The sequence below is a fragment of the Rhea pennata genome, chromosome 1 (genome assembly GCF_028389875.1).
Source record: "Rhea pennata isolate bPtePen1 chromosome 1, bPtePen1.pri, whole genome shotgun sequence".
Classification (NCBI taxonomy): domain Eukaryota; kingdom Metazoa; phylum Chordata; class Aves; order Rheiformes; family Rheidae; genus Rhea; species Rhea pennata.
The window spans coordinates 191713831-191732808 of record NC_084663.1 but is presented as its reverse complement, the minus strand read 5'-3'; the positions used below and the strand labels follow the sequence as shown (position 1 = coordinate 191732808).

Here is an 18978-nt window from a genome sequence, read left to right as displayed (position 1 = left end):
GATCTGTTGTATCACACAGGCCATAGAATTATAGCTAGTAACTGACATCAAGCTTATCATTTCTGGTTCAGCAAGTGAGTATGATCTTCCAATTTGTCCTAACTTTAGTATCTCTTGACAATTTCTGCTTGCTCCAGCGAAGGTTTTTCAGTCCTTCCCTTTAAAATATCCTGTTTTCTATGAAGCACCACCTCACAGTTTCAAAACTTTAATTATCTGACTGAAATTTTCTCCATTGGACATTTGTATTTTTTTATGTTATAAACACACTTCAGGATGTTTTGAGGTTCTAAATATCCCTCAAGATGTTCTTGTATTTTGTGTGGAAAAATCAGCACAAATACTTCAGCCATTTCTGAATAAAAGTTTATCAAAGTTCAGAACAAAATTTATTTTTTTAAGAAATTCTACAATTCTAAGGAAACATTCTAGTTTCTCCATGTTTTAGGGAAAGAATTTGAGCATGAGACTTGAAGAATGAGAGTGTGTCAGGAAGGTACAAAGAAGGGCTTCATGTGTTGGAGAGTGTCAGTTTTTAATGGAGTTTTCAGATACTGTAAAAATACCATTTTTCACAGGCTTAGTCAAGAATCTGATAGAGTCCAACAGACCCAAAGATGTTATCTGCTTGGGCATGCTCCTGCCCCACACACATCTCTTACACCGGACCATGCATGTGCTGCCTCCACAGACAACGGGGCATGCCCTGGTCACAGATGGCAAGGCAGCTCTCCTGCTAAAGATGTTTCTTCCGGTTTGTGCCACCCTGGACCTGGCAGCAGAACTACAGGGAAATGTCTTCTTCTGCCTTTTAGTGTGCTGAGTTGGAATGGAGTGACAGAAACATGGTGAGTGCACTGGGGGTCGAAGGGGATCAGAGGGCCCACGGGGATGAGGTCCAGAAGGTTTAAAAGGGAGCAAAATGACACTGGGACAGGTCAAATAGACAGTAGGTGTAGAACCATCTGAATACTTTTCCATTCCCCTGCTAGCAGCAAACACTTAGGAGTAACTGTTTATAGGCAGTATCTCCTTGCACTTCTAATGGTTTATAGGTAGGAACTAAAAACAACTATTGCCAGTAGCTACTCTGCCAGCTGGAGAAGTAGGAGGTCAATGTCACAGGTCAGAGATGACTTAAGCGAGGTTTTGTATCATTAACATGATGGCTGAGTCTTGTTGGTTTTTGTTTTGCTTTCTTGTGTTCAGACAATTAGGTTACGAAATGTGAAGGTAAGGTGGCAAGCATCCAGAATGAGGGAAATGCTGCTGTTCAGGTTTTCTGAACAACCATATTCTGTCCTCCTTATATATTTGAACAATACTGCAGATTTAATTACATTATCATACCCTATTTTCCATCTCCAGTAATGAACAGGTATATATATATATACACCTATATCACACCTAGAATGTGACCTAGGCTTTTTAATGCAGATTAGAACTCCAACATTTTCACTATCATGATTTCAAAGTTCTCCTTTTGAGCACTATATGGAACTATATTATAGCTTAGCTATTGCTGTTGATGATATTTGATTTGACTTATGTGTAACAGTTCAGATTTAAAGTCACCTAAAACACACAAATTTTTGCCAAGTCACTCACATCCCTCTGTAACACTCCCCATAAAATGCAGTCATACTTAGATGAATGAAACATAGTGAACTCATTTCAAAGGGAAGCATATAGATAGAAAAACTGGACTTGCTTGTACCTCTAAGGCTCACTCTAAACAGACAAACACAGGTGATAAAGAGGTAACAATAGTCATAAAAGATCAATCCTGAAATTACAACATAGAGTACTATAAAACATCTGATGTGCTTTGAGACCATTCTGATGAAAGACTCATACTACTCCTGCCTGTGGACTTTAACTGAGAGAAATCATACAGCATTTCTCATTGTAGATAGGAATTTACTCACTGACAACAGGAATTCACCTTAGTTTTACTTTTCCTTTGTATTATTTTCTTACTGAAAGTTCAGGCTAGGAATGAAATTCTGCTGTAGATGAATGTGGACAAACTCCTTGAATTCCTTTGACAGTGCTGCCTAACTATGCAGGGGCGGAATTACACTATGCTTGTGCTGGATAGTCAGTGATTTCACTTTAACATTTTCAGAGTACAGTCTTAATCCATTATTTTTTGCCTACAACTACTTTTTTAAAATTTTCTGTTCTGCACTGTATTTAGACACGCAGTCAGAAAGAAATAACAACTTTGTGACTCACGTAATATAAATTCTTGACAGTCACCACCTTATTTATTTAAAGAGAACATGAGTAATCATTAATGAATTCTCATACAGTTACTGCATACACAGTTTGAATAAATACTTCAGACCAAGCGTGCTACACCCTGTTCCTTTATGCCGAGGCATGTGTCCCCCTCAGCATGGAAACTAACGGGCTTATAGGGGAAAGGGAATCATCAAAGGTTACATTTTGAAAATACCTATTTAATATCAGACAGATAATTACTACTCACATTCACAGGCCACCACATAATTCTGCCTCAAGGAGTCAGTGGTGAACATAAACCAAATATTTAGGACTTTTAAAGTATGATCTGATTAAAATACCAGTCTAGTTCATTTCATTTCCCTTGTGGTGGTTTTCTTTTTAGAAATGATTAAAAAACGTCATTCCTAGAATGATTCATTTAGTTTATTTTTAACTGACACCAAAGGAAAACACAAAGGAAAGCTTCTTCAGCAAACATGTTTTTAAAGGAGGAAGAAAAGCTGTATTGCACAATGTGATAGAGTAATTCAGCACCATTTAGAAAAGTACTAATGACTTAAAGCTGAAAGTGTGTGCAACACTTAGTATTACACTGCATTAGTGAATCAGGCTTGTACCCTGGAACATAAGTTTTGACTGCTTCATATAAATTTCTTTGTAAATCATTTTTTTTTAATTAGAAAAAACGTCCCTGGTGTAAAATCTTCAGTATTTACTAGTGAGGGTGTCTATAGTTTGAAATTCTGCAACTGAAAAATATCTGCACAAGAAGTAGAGAGCAGCTATTCAAACAAGCCCCAAGGCAGCTTAGCTCTTAAACATGTGGCAGGTCTCTTCTCAGGAGAGCAATTAACCATACAAGGTTCACCATTTCAGTGATTTTAAGATGAAGAGTGGATGTTTTTCTAAACATATGCTGCAATTCAAAGGATGATTAGATTGGGGGGGTCCTAACATAGGAGCTGTGGTAGCAGGGTTCAAGCTGAATTGTCTTCATGATGTCTTCTGGCCTTAAACTGTAGGATTCAATGCCGTATGAATTCAGGGGGACTAAAGAATGATTTCATGCTTTACTGAATTGGGCCACTAAAAGAAAGTTTTGGTTTTCATCTTGCATCTCCTGATTTAAATATATTCCTAGTAAGTTGTTCTGTGGCCCTTCATTACCAGCTAATCACTCCTGTCAATCTCATCAAACTCACTTTTCTCTAAATGGAAGGGGTGATGTCTCAATCTGTATTATAGTAACTCTGCCTAAGTAGTAGCATTTCCAGTTACAGATGACTACTGCACTGTGTACTACAAAATGCAGCCTGTCCCAGCCTCATATTTCTGGCCGTCTAAACAGGGCAGCGCAGGTGGTGACATACTGACTCAATGAACCTCAGGGAAAGTCTTATCAGTAACTCAGATGGGCCTAAGATTCAATCCAGAGTGTAAACTAGAGGTTTCAGGCTGAATTACAGCATCTAGACATGCTTTTTTTGGTATACCTAATACAGCTATTTATATCAAAATTATTATTTATTACTTGGGTCACTGCTGAAAAAAATGGGTACCTTGTCTGTGACTCTCTATTAGACATGAATATTCCTGCATAGGGGCTCAGACACACACATTGGCACCTATATGTGCATATAATTTCATTTTTGATAAAGAATTGGCACTTAACCAACTGGTTAACCAACTGAGGACTCTGCCCCCAGTTTTCTATAAATTAAATAAATGAAGGAAGCAACAGTATATTCCCAGTAATACTGAAAACATAAACCTCCCTCCTACAGTATGGGTACATACTAAACTGTAACATATCACATCATCACAGCACTATACAAATAATAATTCCTACAACTTTGTATGGGACATACTGGCAAACTGCAGCAGAGTAGCAGATTTTTTTTTGTACTGATCATCCATGTATCAAACCGCAGACAAAAAAGTTAGGACTGAGAAATACTTGTTTATCCTACCACATAGCCTCTCAAGCAATCTTGGTATTTAGTGCTTTCATTTTCAAAAGTGACTACAGGACTGAGATATCTCCATCACTGCATGATCTAGTCAAGGCTAAGTAAAATGATCAGGTTTTCAGAGTAAGTGTACACAGTACTATAACTAAATCCTCAATTTCAGTGTTACAAGTTAGGCACCTAAAATCAACATAACTTTTGAACACAGCAGCACTGTTGAATGACTTTTTGGCAGCTGTTGCTCTCTAGGTGCAGCTGACATGCACATGAGCTCCACGACACAAAGTCACACAGTACTGAAGACAGGTAAAGGAGGCATGCTGAAGAATTTTATCAGTATCTGATGCTGGAAAATTAAGTTGGTCTAACAGTGTGCCTGAAATATTTTCAAATAAAACTGAAGAGAAATAAATTACCTTTTCTTTCCATTCAATCAAGGCTGTACACTGGGTACACAGAATGACATAATATCCTTCCTGAAATCAGAGCTGTAGTGAGGACCAGTATCCTTCAAACATGACCAGTTCCTGAGACTGCATTGCAAACAACGGCATTTTTCCTAATTGCCACAGAAACTATCTTTTTCATCTTATTTAAAAGCTGGCCAAAGCAACATGTATTGTTTTCTTTATAAACTCAATAAAAGTTTCATCATTATATTCCTGTACTCTTGCCAGAGTTTGACAGCTACATATACAAAGAGTCTTACTTGAAAGCAACATGCAGAAATAGCCATTCTGTTTGACTGCTGCTGTTTAGAAGCTCAGACTAACTTCTGCAATATATTCCAGATACAGACAGTAAACAATGTTAAATCTCTGACTGTTCCTAGTTAGCAGAATCAAACATATTTTTGTAAGCTGTCACGACGACGACTGCCTGAGAAATGGTTATCTTGCAGATTGGGGGGCGGGGGGGGGAGAGGGAAGCAGGTGAGAGAGGAGGCAAAATACATTATATTTTCTTTCTCTTTTTCTGAGTGTAGGACCGCAACTCTTTTGGAAACTGATACTCTTGGAAACAGGATTCTACTGTGTATTGATTTGCTTTTTAATCTAGAAAAATCAGCATAAGTTGGCTTTTATGTTTTTATCTTTGCTTTACAGATTCTCTAGATGATTTGTTTCTAAATTGCATATAAAGGCCAAAGCATTTGTCTTGAAGCCAATCTGTATTTAGGTACTTAGCCTCAGCACTATAGCTATATATTTCAGAAAAGGAAAATCAATATGTCTGTAATGGCTGGTTGGATAAATGTATAAACAGTTGCAGAAAGCCAAGTCAGCAATTATCTTTAAGGACATGTGACAAGTTTTCTAATCCTCTGACAGTTACACACGCTTGTTTCCCAAGAATGCTGCCTGGGCTGCCTTCTTCCAGCTGGTCTGCACTTCTTTGCTTTTAATTGGATGGTCACCTCTTCTCTGCCTTTTACTAGAGGCAGGTTTTACCTGCAGCAGCAGGAGCGGGCGTACTGATGTCAGCAGCTGCTATTCAAGCCAGAAAAGACGAACTTCAGCACCGAAGCTACCGCTTGGTTTATGATTAAAAGATAATAAAGTTAAATGGCTAATCATGCACTAGCGCTCCCTGCTCCGCTCTCTGTGTATATGTCCATACGTACACTGCACAGGAACAGAAAGTTATGAATGAGCTTTTCAAACTGTGACTTGAGTCAAGATTAGTTCAGAATGCATAAAGGAAAGGAGCCTGCAATTGGAGGCATTAAAATATGTCCTAGTTCGAAAATGTGGACCTACAGATATTATAACAGGGACAGGCTAAGAGGAGCTGCTGCCAGTAACTCACCTTGTTGAATTTTCGTCAGCAGATGGTGACGTGCGAGAATCCTGCTCATCCTGTAGGGAGGGCGCCTGGCCGTTTGATCGAATCGTACGTACATCTCCTGGCCCTCAGGTGACATGGAATTTAGATAGTAGCAGCCTGTGCCTGGAGTCCTGGACACCTGCTTAAACATCTCTGCTCCTTTAAAATCGCTCCTTCGGTCTCCTGTATGGCTATTCCAGATTTTAATCAGGGTAATGAAGGCAGGGAGGCAACAAGCCCTAGGGAGCTGAAAGGAGCAAGCGCTTTAAAAGAAAAAGGAGTGCCAAAAGCTACAACTCAGGATTCCAGCTGCTCCCACATGATCCGAGAGGGCCAATCGCTCCAAGTACAGCATGGGAAAGTGCCTGCGCCTAGCAGGGACGCAGAGGCTGCCGAGCAGCTACAGTCCCGCACAGTGTCCAAGGCAAAGGACAAGCTTCCGAGCTTACTAAGCGCTGACTAGCTGCAAAGGACCGTTTTGGAAAAAGAAAAAGTTCAAGCTGTTCAGGAATACCTATTTCAGACTGCAAAGCTCCTTATTATGCAGGGCTGTGGAAAACCTTCTCCTCCTCTGCTCCGTGCCACACAGCTGCCTACTCATCTCTTGAGAAGGTGCCCTTGCTAATTTTCTAAAAATCATATTGCGATTTGCCAAGAAAAAGACCATTTAGGGACAGGCTGTCTGAATCCCAAAGCCACACAGTACAACGAGCACCGGAACAAATGAAGCCCTTCCAAAGAGAGCAAAAAAAAAAAAAAAAATAGCTTAGCAGCAGGCACACAGCAATAGTAAACAAAACGCAAGATTCCCTAATATTAGCCTTACTGGGAACCACTAACAATGTGAAAGAAAGGAAGAGGATAGAGAGGTTCTCGGTTCTTCAGGTCCCCCAACATATTATTTTTTCTTCTTTAGCAGACAGAGGGGCATCAGTTTTACATATCAACCACTGCATTTTTAAAATTTGATTATTTCTTCCACTAATGAAATGGAAGCAAAACATTGCCATTTTTATCAGCATTCTAGTAGCAAATCTGAGTAAACAATAAAGAGAATAATACAGAAAATGCTCTAGCATGTCAGTCAATTGATTTTTCAAAACACTTTAAAGTATCAGCATTTTGGTCTAGTGCACATCTAGCATAAGCTCATTCCTAAGAAAGCAGAACTCCTGCCAGCGAGCTTCGCGATGGAGACAGCCTCTGATGTGACCACTGACACAGAGGACACACTTTCACACCACTGGAGAGCCATCTCAGGGAATCGCAACACTGGAAATGGAAAAGACTTGGAAGACTCGCTCACCCCGTGGCCGAACAGGCTCACGCTGCAATTCGTACGGGAGCGGAGGGGAAGGCGCAGGTGTGGGGAGGTGTTTTCACTGCACAAGGGGAGGGATGGGGGAGCTGCTGGCAGGGACCCTGCACCACTTGCGAACCATGCGGCCGACTCTGCGCTGCTCTCAAACGGGCCGGCGGCACGCGGAGGGATGGGGAGCCGACCGCTGGCTGCGGTGCCGGCCGTCCCCCCCCGGGAGAGGCTGAACCCGCCTTCCAGCCAGCCCACGGTGCTGTCCGCCTCCCCGACCTCCAGCCCACCCACCCGGGCAGGTCTCCACCTGGGACAACATGACCGTCTATGTCCGTACTGGCCAACGAAGAGGCCCAAACTGTGCTGTGGCCTGGAGGGCGATGGTGTGGCGTGGCTCGCCCTCACGCAGCTGAGCTCTCTTCTCGCTGCCGACAAGGACCAGGGCTATGGCGTTGGCGCTTTCCCTCAAACCACACTGAGATGCTGCCTGGGAACATGGAGGCTCCCACGGGACAAAACGATACAATCTACTGTCATTACATATTACACATTTTACTCACGATCGACACAAGACTTTTGCAATGCAGTAAAATGGAAAAATAAAATTCTGGGTGCTAGAAATTTAAAGTGAATACTCTAGGATGACACCTCCTGTTAGCGCCATGCCCTGCCACCCGCGAGCTCTGTGTTTGCTGTACACTTCTCCAGGTGTGGCTGTGTGGTCTTTTCTGAGATACACAGGAGCGACTTCAAATTCAAAACAACCTATGTAGTGCTGTGACCGTCTATACTCCCAAACAGGCTTAGGTACATTTTGGTCATTTGTACCCAGAGAAGAGGAATTGCCCGTTTCTTCCCTCCTTTGCTGTGTGCAGCTGGGAGGAAGGAGAGCAGCCAAGGCGTGAGTGGGAGAAGACGTGACAAGTGAGGAAAGGGATGGTTACGGATGCCATCCCTGCTTGTCCTGCCTGGGAAAAGTCAGTGTGTCAACCACTCATCTGCTGTCTTTTGAAGAATAAATATCCCAGAGACTCCTGAATGTCAACAATATGTACAATATTCATCCAAACAGACATTACCACCATTAGGAGAATTTTTTTATTTGAGTAAGCCACTCCTGATGGCATTTAGTTCTTTGATCTAATTTTACTTACAAAATGCTATTGCTAATGAAAAAAGCAATTAACATGTCACAGCACTTGCTTTGAATTTTCATATAAATTTTCTTTTTCTTTTGGAAAATACATACACTTTTTCAATTAATGGGATTTTATACTGCTCCTTACAATACTTCCAGAGACTTGGAACCAGCTGAATAGAAATTTAATGCTTAAAAAGCTAGACCAAAAAAAAAAAAACAAAAATTAAGGCAATAGCCTCAGTCAAGGTCCTAACTAGGGAAAAGATGCACTCAGAACTAAGCTCTCAGTGAGTCCTGTTATATCCTTGTATCACAGAGTGATGCTCAGGTGCCTCATCTGGCTGCCCAGCATTCCCACTTGCTCCTGGCCAAGCAGGTGGCAGGAACAGGGGCAATCTGGGACCTGCCCTTGTAACTCACCCTGTCCCAAAGAGCAGCAGGAGGAGCAGAGGAGCATCCACTGCAGGGCAATGCATTTCACTGCTTCCCGGGCACTAGGGCCAAAACACAATTTCAGACTGCAGGGTTGCTTCATGCATAGCACTGCGAAGTGGTGCCTCTTCTCAGGCTGAATTCTTTGGCTATACTCCAGCACTTACATAGTAGTCAAATAAAACAAGAAACAACAAGAGTTAGCTGGTCTTTCAGGGCTCATTTTAAAGCTCCTGTACTTCTATTTGTGTACAGTGGAGGAAAGACGAGGTCCTGGTTACATACTTCCAAAATGACTGTCTCCTTATTCAGTGACTATCTTGCCATTCACCATTTATTTTCAAAAATGCATAAACCTGTCATTCAAACGAGCAAACACCTTTGGCCACCAGTCTTTCAGATAAAAAGTACTGCAGAAGCCTAAGCTGTTACAACTATGCAACACAGCTAATTAATATTTCAGTTTAAACTACAGAGGGATCCTGGAAGATTTCATAGAGTGATGTTGGACTTCATGCTAATGTACCTCTGATAAAAGCAGTTACATGCTGCAAGATTCTCTGTGCATTTTACAAAGGCTGCACGGGAACTTTGGCACATGGACATCTGAAACCAGTATTTTTTTTTTTAATCTGAATCAGAAATACCTGCATTTGGAATTACAGTATACTTCACAGCTAGACATCTGCCACAACAAACACTAATTTGATGCATACTGAAACTCTCTGGCAGATCAGGAAGCTTTACTTAAGGGCGTCTTAATATAGCACAGTGCTACTGAAACCAGCACAGCGTTGAAGCACCAGTGTAACCAACAACGTCAGTGCAAGGCCGTTTACTTGTCATAGCTGGAACTGCATGAATATTTATTTTTCTGTTCATTAATTTTTATGTTTCTCTTCCTCCTTTTATCATTGAAATTGCATTCGGGGTGAGGGGGGAAGAGTAAACTATTTGCAGAAAAAGCCTGTCCCCAGGGCTACTCACACATACCAAAGGATCATAGGTAATACTTCAGATGTGCTTCCATTTTCCTGAAAGCGGGATACTATAATAAGATGGAGAAAACAGCACAGGGTATGCTAGAAGCTCTGAAGTATATTTGATAACTATCCACTTGCAACCAGCTTTTCTGAACAAAACCGGACTGTGAGATTGTACATCAACTTCCAGCCTAGCTTTAGAATAACACTGTCCCACAGGAGACAACACTATAGCCCGGGGGTAGTTGAGGGCAAAGTGAGAGAGTTGGCACATTCCCAATTCTATCTACATATACAATAGGACTTATTCACTTCTTTTTTTTTAATGTGCCTCTTCTAATTAACTGTGAGATAGGTTCATGATATTGTACACAACACAAAGTTCTTCTGGCTCATATTTAACCTACAGTTCTCACACAATAATCAGTCACTTGATCTCACTGCTCTGACCCGTTTCCCTTTTATTGTTAGTCACACTTATCTTGCTGTATCGTATCTAAGATTAAATGGCAGCTTGATGGCTTCTCTTCATTTGAAAGCACGAGTGCTATGAGAACAACAGTGTTTCCTAATCACTGGAGTGGCACAGGTGTTATTAACATTAATGACATGTAGCTATAAGAAGCCGGAAACTCTGTTTTCAAGTCACAGGAAAAAAAAAAATCAGGCATTTGCTTTTAACATGTTGATCTCCGGATTCCCTTCTATATAGTTCCGTAGGTCTAGGAATATTTCATTACTGAATTTTAGCTATAACTAGGATATCCTACACAATTTCTTACTTACTTCTGCTTTTACAGATGCCTGCACAGCAGTTGATACACTAACAGCAGGTAATTCCTCCTTTTTCAAATTTAGAAAGGGAAAAATGTCATTTGTGGCAGCGCTCAAAGCTGTGTTTGTGATGAGGGTTTTACTTAGTCCACATGTTTTGAATCCTATTTCTGTAATTGGGATTTTTAAAAGCAGAAGTTCACTGCCTACTATTTAGGAAAAAATATTTTATGTTTGAACACTAGCATTCCTTTGAGAGCTGAGCAGGGATTAATACAGGCTGCAAACTAGATTGTACATGGCACAAACCAGCGGGATTTCTACAGCAGCCAGAAATTCTTCACTCTGTCACACCAGCATGTCTCACATCTTCCTGAGGCCGTTGCGGGGAGCTTGTCTAGGGGGGGACACAAATTGCAATGGGGCAAAAGGAAAAGAGTTTCTAGAAGATTTCAACGTGGCTGGGAAGCAGGATGGAAAAGGCTAATAGCTGCACTGTGTTACAACAGAGAATTGTTTAATTGGAAAGCCTGATACCGATGTGTTTTGGAGGCAAGTCAGCTGCTACGTCAACTGATAGTGAGTTTTAAAAATGAGTACTGTTAAACAAGATGTTTTCTTGTGCATGAAAGAGGGGCTTCTAGACACCCTTGATAAACTTCAAACCAGGAAAAGGGGCTTCTGAATGGTACAATATATCCCCTTACTCTGTTTTAGTGCCCCAGTTCTAGCATAAGAGGATTATCCAGTTGTATTTTAAGAACCACATGTTTAGTGGAAGTACCACTATAAAATGTATCTCCTGATTATTAAAGCATTAGCGGACTGGCCAAACCACAGAAGGCAGCTCTAATATAAGCAGAGGATTAGACACGATACACACGCCCCGTACAAGAGTGATATGTTTATAGGCATAAAGGATGGCCAGGGGGAAAGGCTGACAACTATCCCACCAACCACCAAAGCAAGTTCCTCAGTTTACAGAAATAAGGACAAATACAAAAACCCAGGATGATGAAATCATGGCAAGAAAGCTGAACTGATTCCTCACATCAATATTCCCCTGGAGTGAATCAGGGATGTCAAGTCAATAAAATGAACAAATCTTCAGGACTGAATGGGTCACACCAAAGTCCTAAAGGAGCTCAGATATAAAATTACCACACTGTCAGTGGTGAGATTTAATTCATGGCTTAAAATGACTTCCCCTCAGAGAAATGGAAAGCAGCAATATGATTTACTTTTCAAAAAGGGGCTTCAAAGGGAATTTAAGGAATGAAAGTCTACAGTCTGTGGTGGAAGAATTGGAACAAACTGTAACAAAGAATAGAATTATTAGAAGTGTATAATTATGATACAATGGTGGAAAATTAGCCTTTTTTTGTAGAGGTAAATGCCTAAAATCTGTTTTTTTTAAACCTGTTTTTAACAGGATCATATGGTTGACATGATGTTTTCAGATTTTGAAAAAGCTTCCAACAACATCCTCTAACAACTCAGCTACCAGGGATAAAAAGGAAAAGGCCACTTGTAGCTTAATGGCTGCTTAAAAGATAGGAAACAAAAGTAGTAATAAATACTCCATTTTCACAGTGGTGTGAGGTTCCCAGTGGAATCCCGTGGAGGTTAGCACAGGGACCTGTTATATCCAGCAATGATTTTTTAAAGGGACTGAGTAGTAAGGTGACAACATTTAGTGATGATAATAAATTAGTCTAGAATTCAAAATAAAAATTGGTTGGAAATGCTCAAGGTTCTTATAATATTAATTGAGTAGGCATTAAAACTGGAGTTTTTGAGTGTTGACAAATGTACTAGGGGGGGGGGGGGGGGAATCACCCTAACGATACACAGGGCACAATGACAGAATTAAAGGATCCACTGTCACTGAGGAAATAGATCTTGGAGAGGTTTACAAAAAAGTCCATACAAATGTTTGGCAGGAAAGAAGAAAAAAACAGAAAGGATTTCAAACTTGTTAGAAAAAAGTAATTGAGAACAAAACAACAAACATCATTATGTTGTTATAAAGGTGTGCCCATCACTCGGCAATTCTGGGTTCTTTCCTCACAATTAGTAGGGAACAGCAAGTGAAATCACTATGGGGCAGGTTCAAAGCAAGTGAACAGAAATATTTCTTCATACTATGCATAGATAAACCTTGAAGCTCGTTGCCAGATGATGCCATGCCTGCCGAAAGGTAGAAGAGTTCAAAAAACGACTAGGTAAATTCATGAAAGAAAAGTCTGTCAAGGACTATTGAAAAAAAAAATGTGGCTGAAGAAGTCCCTAAGCCACATGGATGTGGTAAGGCATGCAAGGTATACACTATCACTGTACGCTTGCTCTAGTGTTAGCTGTTTTCCCTGAATAGTTGCTACTGGCAGACACCGTTACGAGATTAGCAGGACCGGCGGTCTGACCGCGCGTGGCTGTTCTGTATTCTCGTATAAACTAACGAGCCTGCACACACCCCATGTACTGTTTAAAAAGGGCAACCTTAGCTGGGCTGCTTCGGTTTAAGCGCATCAAAATAACCCCTGCTGTGGTCTGTGGCTGGGGCCTGCGGAGCAGCCGGTGCTGCCCTGAAGCAGCCTCCTCGTGCCCTCTTGTCCTGCCGCTCAGGAGCCCTAAGTCAGTGGCCACCAGCCGTCATGAAGACCGCAGAGGGTGGCCCCGTCCCGCTCCATCTGTTTGCCCAGAGGACATGGAGGGGACCAGGCGCACTGGTCCCGCGCATAACATTGTGCAAGTGGTCAGTCGGTCGGTCTGGTCCCTGGCTGCTAATTTAGGCGTTATGGTCTCACTCCTGTTCGGTTTTAACCACAGCATTTTTTCTCAGTCAAACTGTGCCAGCATGTGAATATAGATTCCCCTGGCCTCAGCTGAACTGTTCACATGCTCACCTGATGCCCAAATCCAGCCAAGAATAGTCAGCATCCTGCGGTGTGAAGTCCCTAAAGACAACAATTCTCAACAGTAAATTCAGAAAATAAAAAAGTGGGATAATAAATGGAGAATAAGAAGAGTTCAATGCAGAGGTCACACGAGGGGAAGACACTGCAGGTGACAGACCTTCTCTGCCAAAGCACTCAAAGAGCGCTATGACAGGAATAAGCTAAAAGTAGTTTCCATACTCTTAGTGTAACTCTATCTGCTCAATCTATACACAAGTTCCTAAAACTAAGCCCACAGAAACTGTGTAAATATATTTAAGTAGCGGTGGGCTAACATACATCCTAATCACCCCCAGCCTCACTAACAAAGTATTTGGATAACACAGTGATAACATAAGAAAGTGTTAACTAAGTTTATCCAAACACTTTCTTATGTTATCAAAATATACTCTAAATCCCTGTACAGACCTACTGCTGGTGTAACTCTGAACCACAGGCAAACATTACTATCTTAGCAGAAGGTTCTTGCCTCCTCAAAGACTTCATGTGAGGGTTTCGTTATGTATTTTCTTTCTGACGGTACCGCAGCAGCACTGTGGTGAAATGGGCAAGAGAGAAAAAGTTCCATTTTCAGCTCTTCATTACAGGATTTTGAGCATCTGTGTTAGAGAAACAGTGCCAAAGCTGGATTTTGTAAACCACCCCCCCAACACCGAAACCAGAATAGTACCACTCAGTCACTGTTCAACTATTCCAAGTAACACTGCTATTTCAAACATTGCAACATGGGAGCGTGAAGGTTGTTTTGCCCAGAAATTCTCTAGCCTCCCTGAAATTAATGAATATTCATTACATTATTTCACTGTCTGGTCCAGTGAGACAGACTGTTCTGATGGTTACGACATAGGACTACCTGGCAATGACTTGCTATAAGACTTCAGGGGAGACATATAACCTGTCTCTGCACAGGTTTCCTTACTGATAATAGTAATCTTTGTCTTTATTGGTATCTAAATTTGAAAAAAGAAATGTAACTTTCCAAGCAGTTTTGTTTTCTTTATTAGCAAGATGAGTACACTGGAAGCAGGAAAAAGTCTAGTGCAACTTCATGAGCAAAAGAGAAAAGAAATACTCTTCCAAAATGAGGTCCTACCCCTGCAGCAGGCTCCTTCAGATGAGATGTTCATTGCCTGAACTTGCAGAGTGCCACAGACTTCCCAACACAGTATTAAATGCAGGCTACTGGATATTGCCAACTGCATAACAACAGTGCAGTGTTTGTCACCGGTGGCTCTACAGCGCAATGTGCACTAGCGGAAAAGCTGAGTTTCTTTCTGCTGCTGGACCTCAGCCTAGCACAGAATTACTCTGCAGAGTGCACATAAAACACTTGTTTTTTAACCAGCATTTAACTTGGTTAACCAACATTTAGCTAAAATGTCTCCTTTATTTCTCTACTCTTCAAACTGTCACCACCAAAACTGACTCTAGGTACAGGCCAAGAAGGCATCTGGTTACAGCAACTGAGTGCTGAAAAGCAGCAAAACCATCACTTCACTGGTTACTTTGCTTCTATCCGGACCCAGGAAACCTGAAGTTTTGGCTGATGAGCAGGGAGAGTTTGGGCTCTGTGGGACACCAAGTCCTGGGAGGGTGGCCCTCTGCACAAGCAGCAGAGACAATGTCTGCCTCCAGCTCTCCCACCTCCTTAAGAAAGTAAACTGAATTCAGCCTTGTGGCAATCAACATTTTTGGCATGGACCACCAGACCAAAGATCCTGCAAGGAAATAATATGAATGAGCAGTGAATTTGATCATTAGCACAGTTTTAAGGCTAACCAGTCATGTCACTGCAAGGGCAACCAACATACTCACACACTTAGCTAGCCGTATAATTTTTGCCATATTGGGGCCTAAATAGCAATCTCAAAAAAGAAAAAAAAAAGAAAAAAGAAAAAAAAGAAAAAAAGAAAAAAGAAGCTAGGGGAAATGGGAAATAAGGAACATATGTGTATCATTCATCCTTCACCCAGATGTAGAATTTGGCATAATCTACATGAATTGCTCTATACAGTACATTAATTCCCCCGAACATCTAAAACAGCATTAATGATACCTAGGAGCTTTAATCTTAAATTATTCTTTTTCATGTCAAAAGATTTAGAGTATCGAAGAATCATCATATTTTTTGGTTAAAAAAAAATCCCTGACAATTCTTCCCCAATGAACAAGCACTGGACCAGTTTATGATATAAATAGATGAACAGATGAATCAGACAAGTTACTGATCAGGATTCTCCGTCACCCCGAAGTCCACTGCTCTGTGCACAACTTAAGCTTTCCATTTCTGGAAGCAGTATTTCTTTGCACTCTATGATACATCTTTCTTTTCTTTTTTTTCACTCATGATTTGCAATGCACTATATACACATTGCAGAGCTCATGCATCTAACTGGATAAAGTCATTCTGGCCAACACTCTGCAGGTGGAAGCCTGCCAAACAGCACGAGTCACGTAGATGAGATGGTTTCACCTAGCTCCCTTGCCAGCCACCGCATTGCTTTTCCCAAGAAAGAGCACATAGTCTGCTACTTTCCTTCCCCACAATCTGGCTTTTTAGTGAGCAGGAAGGACCAAGAGCCTAAAACCTAATCAGCTGCAGCAATGCAGAACGTGTGAATTATTTCCTCGTTCCCACTCTGTATCAGATGTACTACCTTGGATCATATTCTCTTATCTCAGCCTCTACCCTCCCTAACTCCATACACATTCACTTGTACATCCACCTCCCTCTGCCACCGACCACTTACCAGGACTTCTTTTCCTGTGCTGGTTTCTCCTCTGTTCAAAATACACAGACCAAGAGAACTGATTGAATAAGTCCATACCAGACAACGATTTCTTTTTTACTATCTCAATTCCAGCCTGATGAAAATATTCCTGTCTACACTCTGTTTATCCTGGAACTCTATCAAGTCACTCCACCAGCCTTCCTCCGTCCCACTTTTTGAATATCCAGCTCTTTCTAATCAACCTTACACTGTTCCTCATTTGTTCTTGTCTACTTAAGGTGTTGCTCCATGTTTATGGAATGTAGTTTTACTGGAAAAATTCCTTGGCCAAGACCTTCAAAAGGAACTACTCATCCTGGGTAGATTTTCCATGACACTTTCAAAGTTCTGACTTCCTGGAAGTGTGGATTTTCTCAAGCTAAACATCAGACCTCTTTAAAGTATCTCAAATGGGGCAGCTAAAAATTGCAGAACTTAAACTGCACCTGATCCCTGAAAAAGGTTGGTCCTGCTTATGTTTGCTGTCTTTTTTTTTTTTTTTTTTTTTTTTGCTCTTGTTAAGTTAAATCTTGACTCAGCTACAAAAACATGAAATTAAGGCAAAACTGGGCTCTAAAGGAGGTCTTTCTGGGCTATTCTGCTCATGGACATCTTCTGTACCAAACCATAACTCAGTGATTACCTATAATTGTTCTGGATCTACACTTGTGCAGCTGAGATCAGAACTGTCTTCAAAGTACTTTGTATGCACTCTGTACTTAGATTGCAAAAGAACCAGAGATTCGTGTATTTCAGTCTTTATTTTTCCTTCTTTCATGTTCTGTGGAACTTATGCCAAACAATATATTCACTGATTCATAACATGTTACTAAACAAACAGGTTGTATGATATATTAGAAACAAATGGAGTACTGAACATTTTGCTTTCAAACAAACAATAAGCCTGTATTGCTTTTAAAATAAACTTGTTCCAAATTTGCTCCGACTAGTGAAAACTCATGTGAAAGGATGCAATTCTGGCCGTGACACCTGTGAATGATTTGAAAATAACCTTTTAAAATAGCAATTGTGATGTGAGGGATTACACGTTTCCAAAAGATTACAAACGGGAAACAGACACTGTGTCTCACCAGCCTGGGAATAGCTCAGCCAGGACACACACAGTCACATTATAAACCTCCTTCTTACTCTGTTCCTAATTGACACCCTTGTTAACAACATCATCAAAGAACTATTTACGGAAACCTGCAAGCTAAGGGGTCATACCATAAACTTGTCACGTTCTTCTACACTGTCCTAAGCCTCCACTAGCAGCTATAGTGAAACATATGATACCTGAGGATGATGGTGGACTTTTAGCCTGTACCAAGTACAACAGCTATTTAAACATAGATAATTGAATAGTTGAGTGAACAGTGAACATCAAAATGAACTTGAAAATATGCAGTACAAAATGCACATGGTTGTTATCCTTGTTCCTTAGCTAAGGTGGTCAGGGAACAAAAATCAAATCACACAGTTTTTATTACGATTTAATATGAGTAGTTCACAATCTAGAATCCCAGAATTATCCGGAAATGGAAAAAGCAGAGCTAAGGAAATACATTTATGTGAGGTTTAGACACACTGGCTGGATTATGTAGGAATGAGTATATTTAAGTGAAAAAGTGCCACTGAAGTCAAAGGGAGCTCGTCAGCTCGATCTGCTGCTTTGCTTAGTTAAGCAGGTATCTTAAAACGAAGGCAGAGATGATATAAGCAACAATCACTAAAATTAAACTTCTGCAATGAAGTCAACATGACTCAGGGCTGTGTGGATAGAGCATAGCATAACGCCGGTAATTCCAGGGACTGAAACCTAAGTGGAAAGGGAGAGAAGACTCCTTTCTCCTCTATTTCTGTCATTCTGTAGAACAACTTATCTGACTTGGCTGCTGTATTTCCGTTCTCGGACCCAACCTTGGCTAGGAAATGTAGGTGCAGAGAGTGCTTTAACAGGATTGACAGGCAGGTTAGTGGATGTGGTCATCACCAGGCACATACCTCAGAAAAGCCAGGGAAATGTTCATATATACTGCCTTCACATTTTCACTGGAAAGCCAATTTTTAGGACACTGTCCTGAAACTAGTGTCTTTGTTTCTACTGTTCAAGCATGGTCTTGACAGAGAAAACACAGAACGGCTATATGCTCATGAGTCCAGGAAAGAGTTAAACGCTAACCTTAGAATCATAGAACGGTAAGGTTGGAAGGGACCTCTGGAGATCATCTAGTCCAACCATCAGCACAGCCCATACAGGGATTGAACCCGCGACCTTGGCTTTAGCAGCACCACACTCTAACCTATGGAAGACTACTGTCTTCTACAACTTTTCTCCTTTACTATTAAGGGGAAAAGGACAAATTCACACAAGTTTTAGCTACTGATTATTTCCTACTTACTGTATTATTGCTGAATGATTCTTCCACTTAAATTGTGCAGACATGTACGTTTTACTCAGGCATCTACTGGCAAAAATAATTGAGAGATGAGACTTCCGGTGTAAAACAATGCCCTCTATTAAAGAAATAAGTCATTAAGCAAGAGCATCCATAAATAGA

General features: G+C 41.0%; 1 protein-coding gene across 5 annotated transcripts in view; it reads right to left on the bottom strand.

Annotated features, from left to right (window-relative positions):
* The window catches only part of STARD13 (StAR related lipid transfer domain containing 13), a 305064-nt gene that overhangs the window by 117197 nt on the left and 168889 nt on the right, over positions 1-18978 (bottom strand). The window contains exon 1 of one of the 5 annotated variants that reach the window (XM_062567115.1): positions 6030-6254. The exons of the other annotated variants lie outside the window; for them this stretch is intronic. Coding sequence (XP_062423099.1) covers positions 6030-6198 — 169 coding nt within the window. The 5' untranslated portion in view covers positions 6199-6254. Of the gene's footprint in view, positions 1-6029; positions 6255-18978 lie in introns of those variants that run through there. 5 annotated transcript variants of the gene reach the window in all.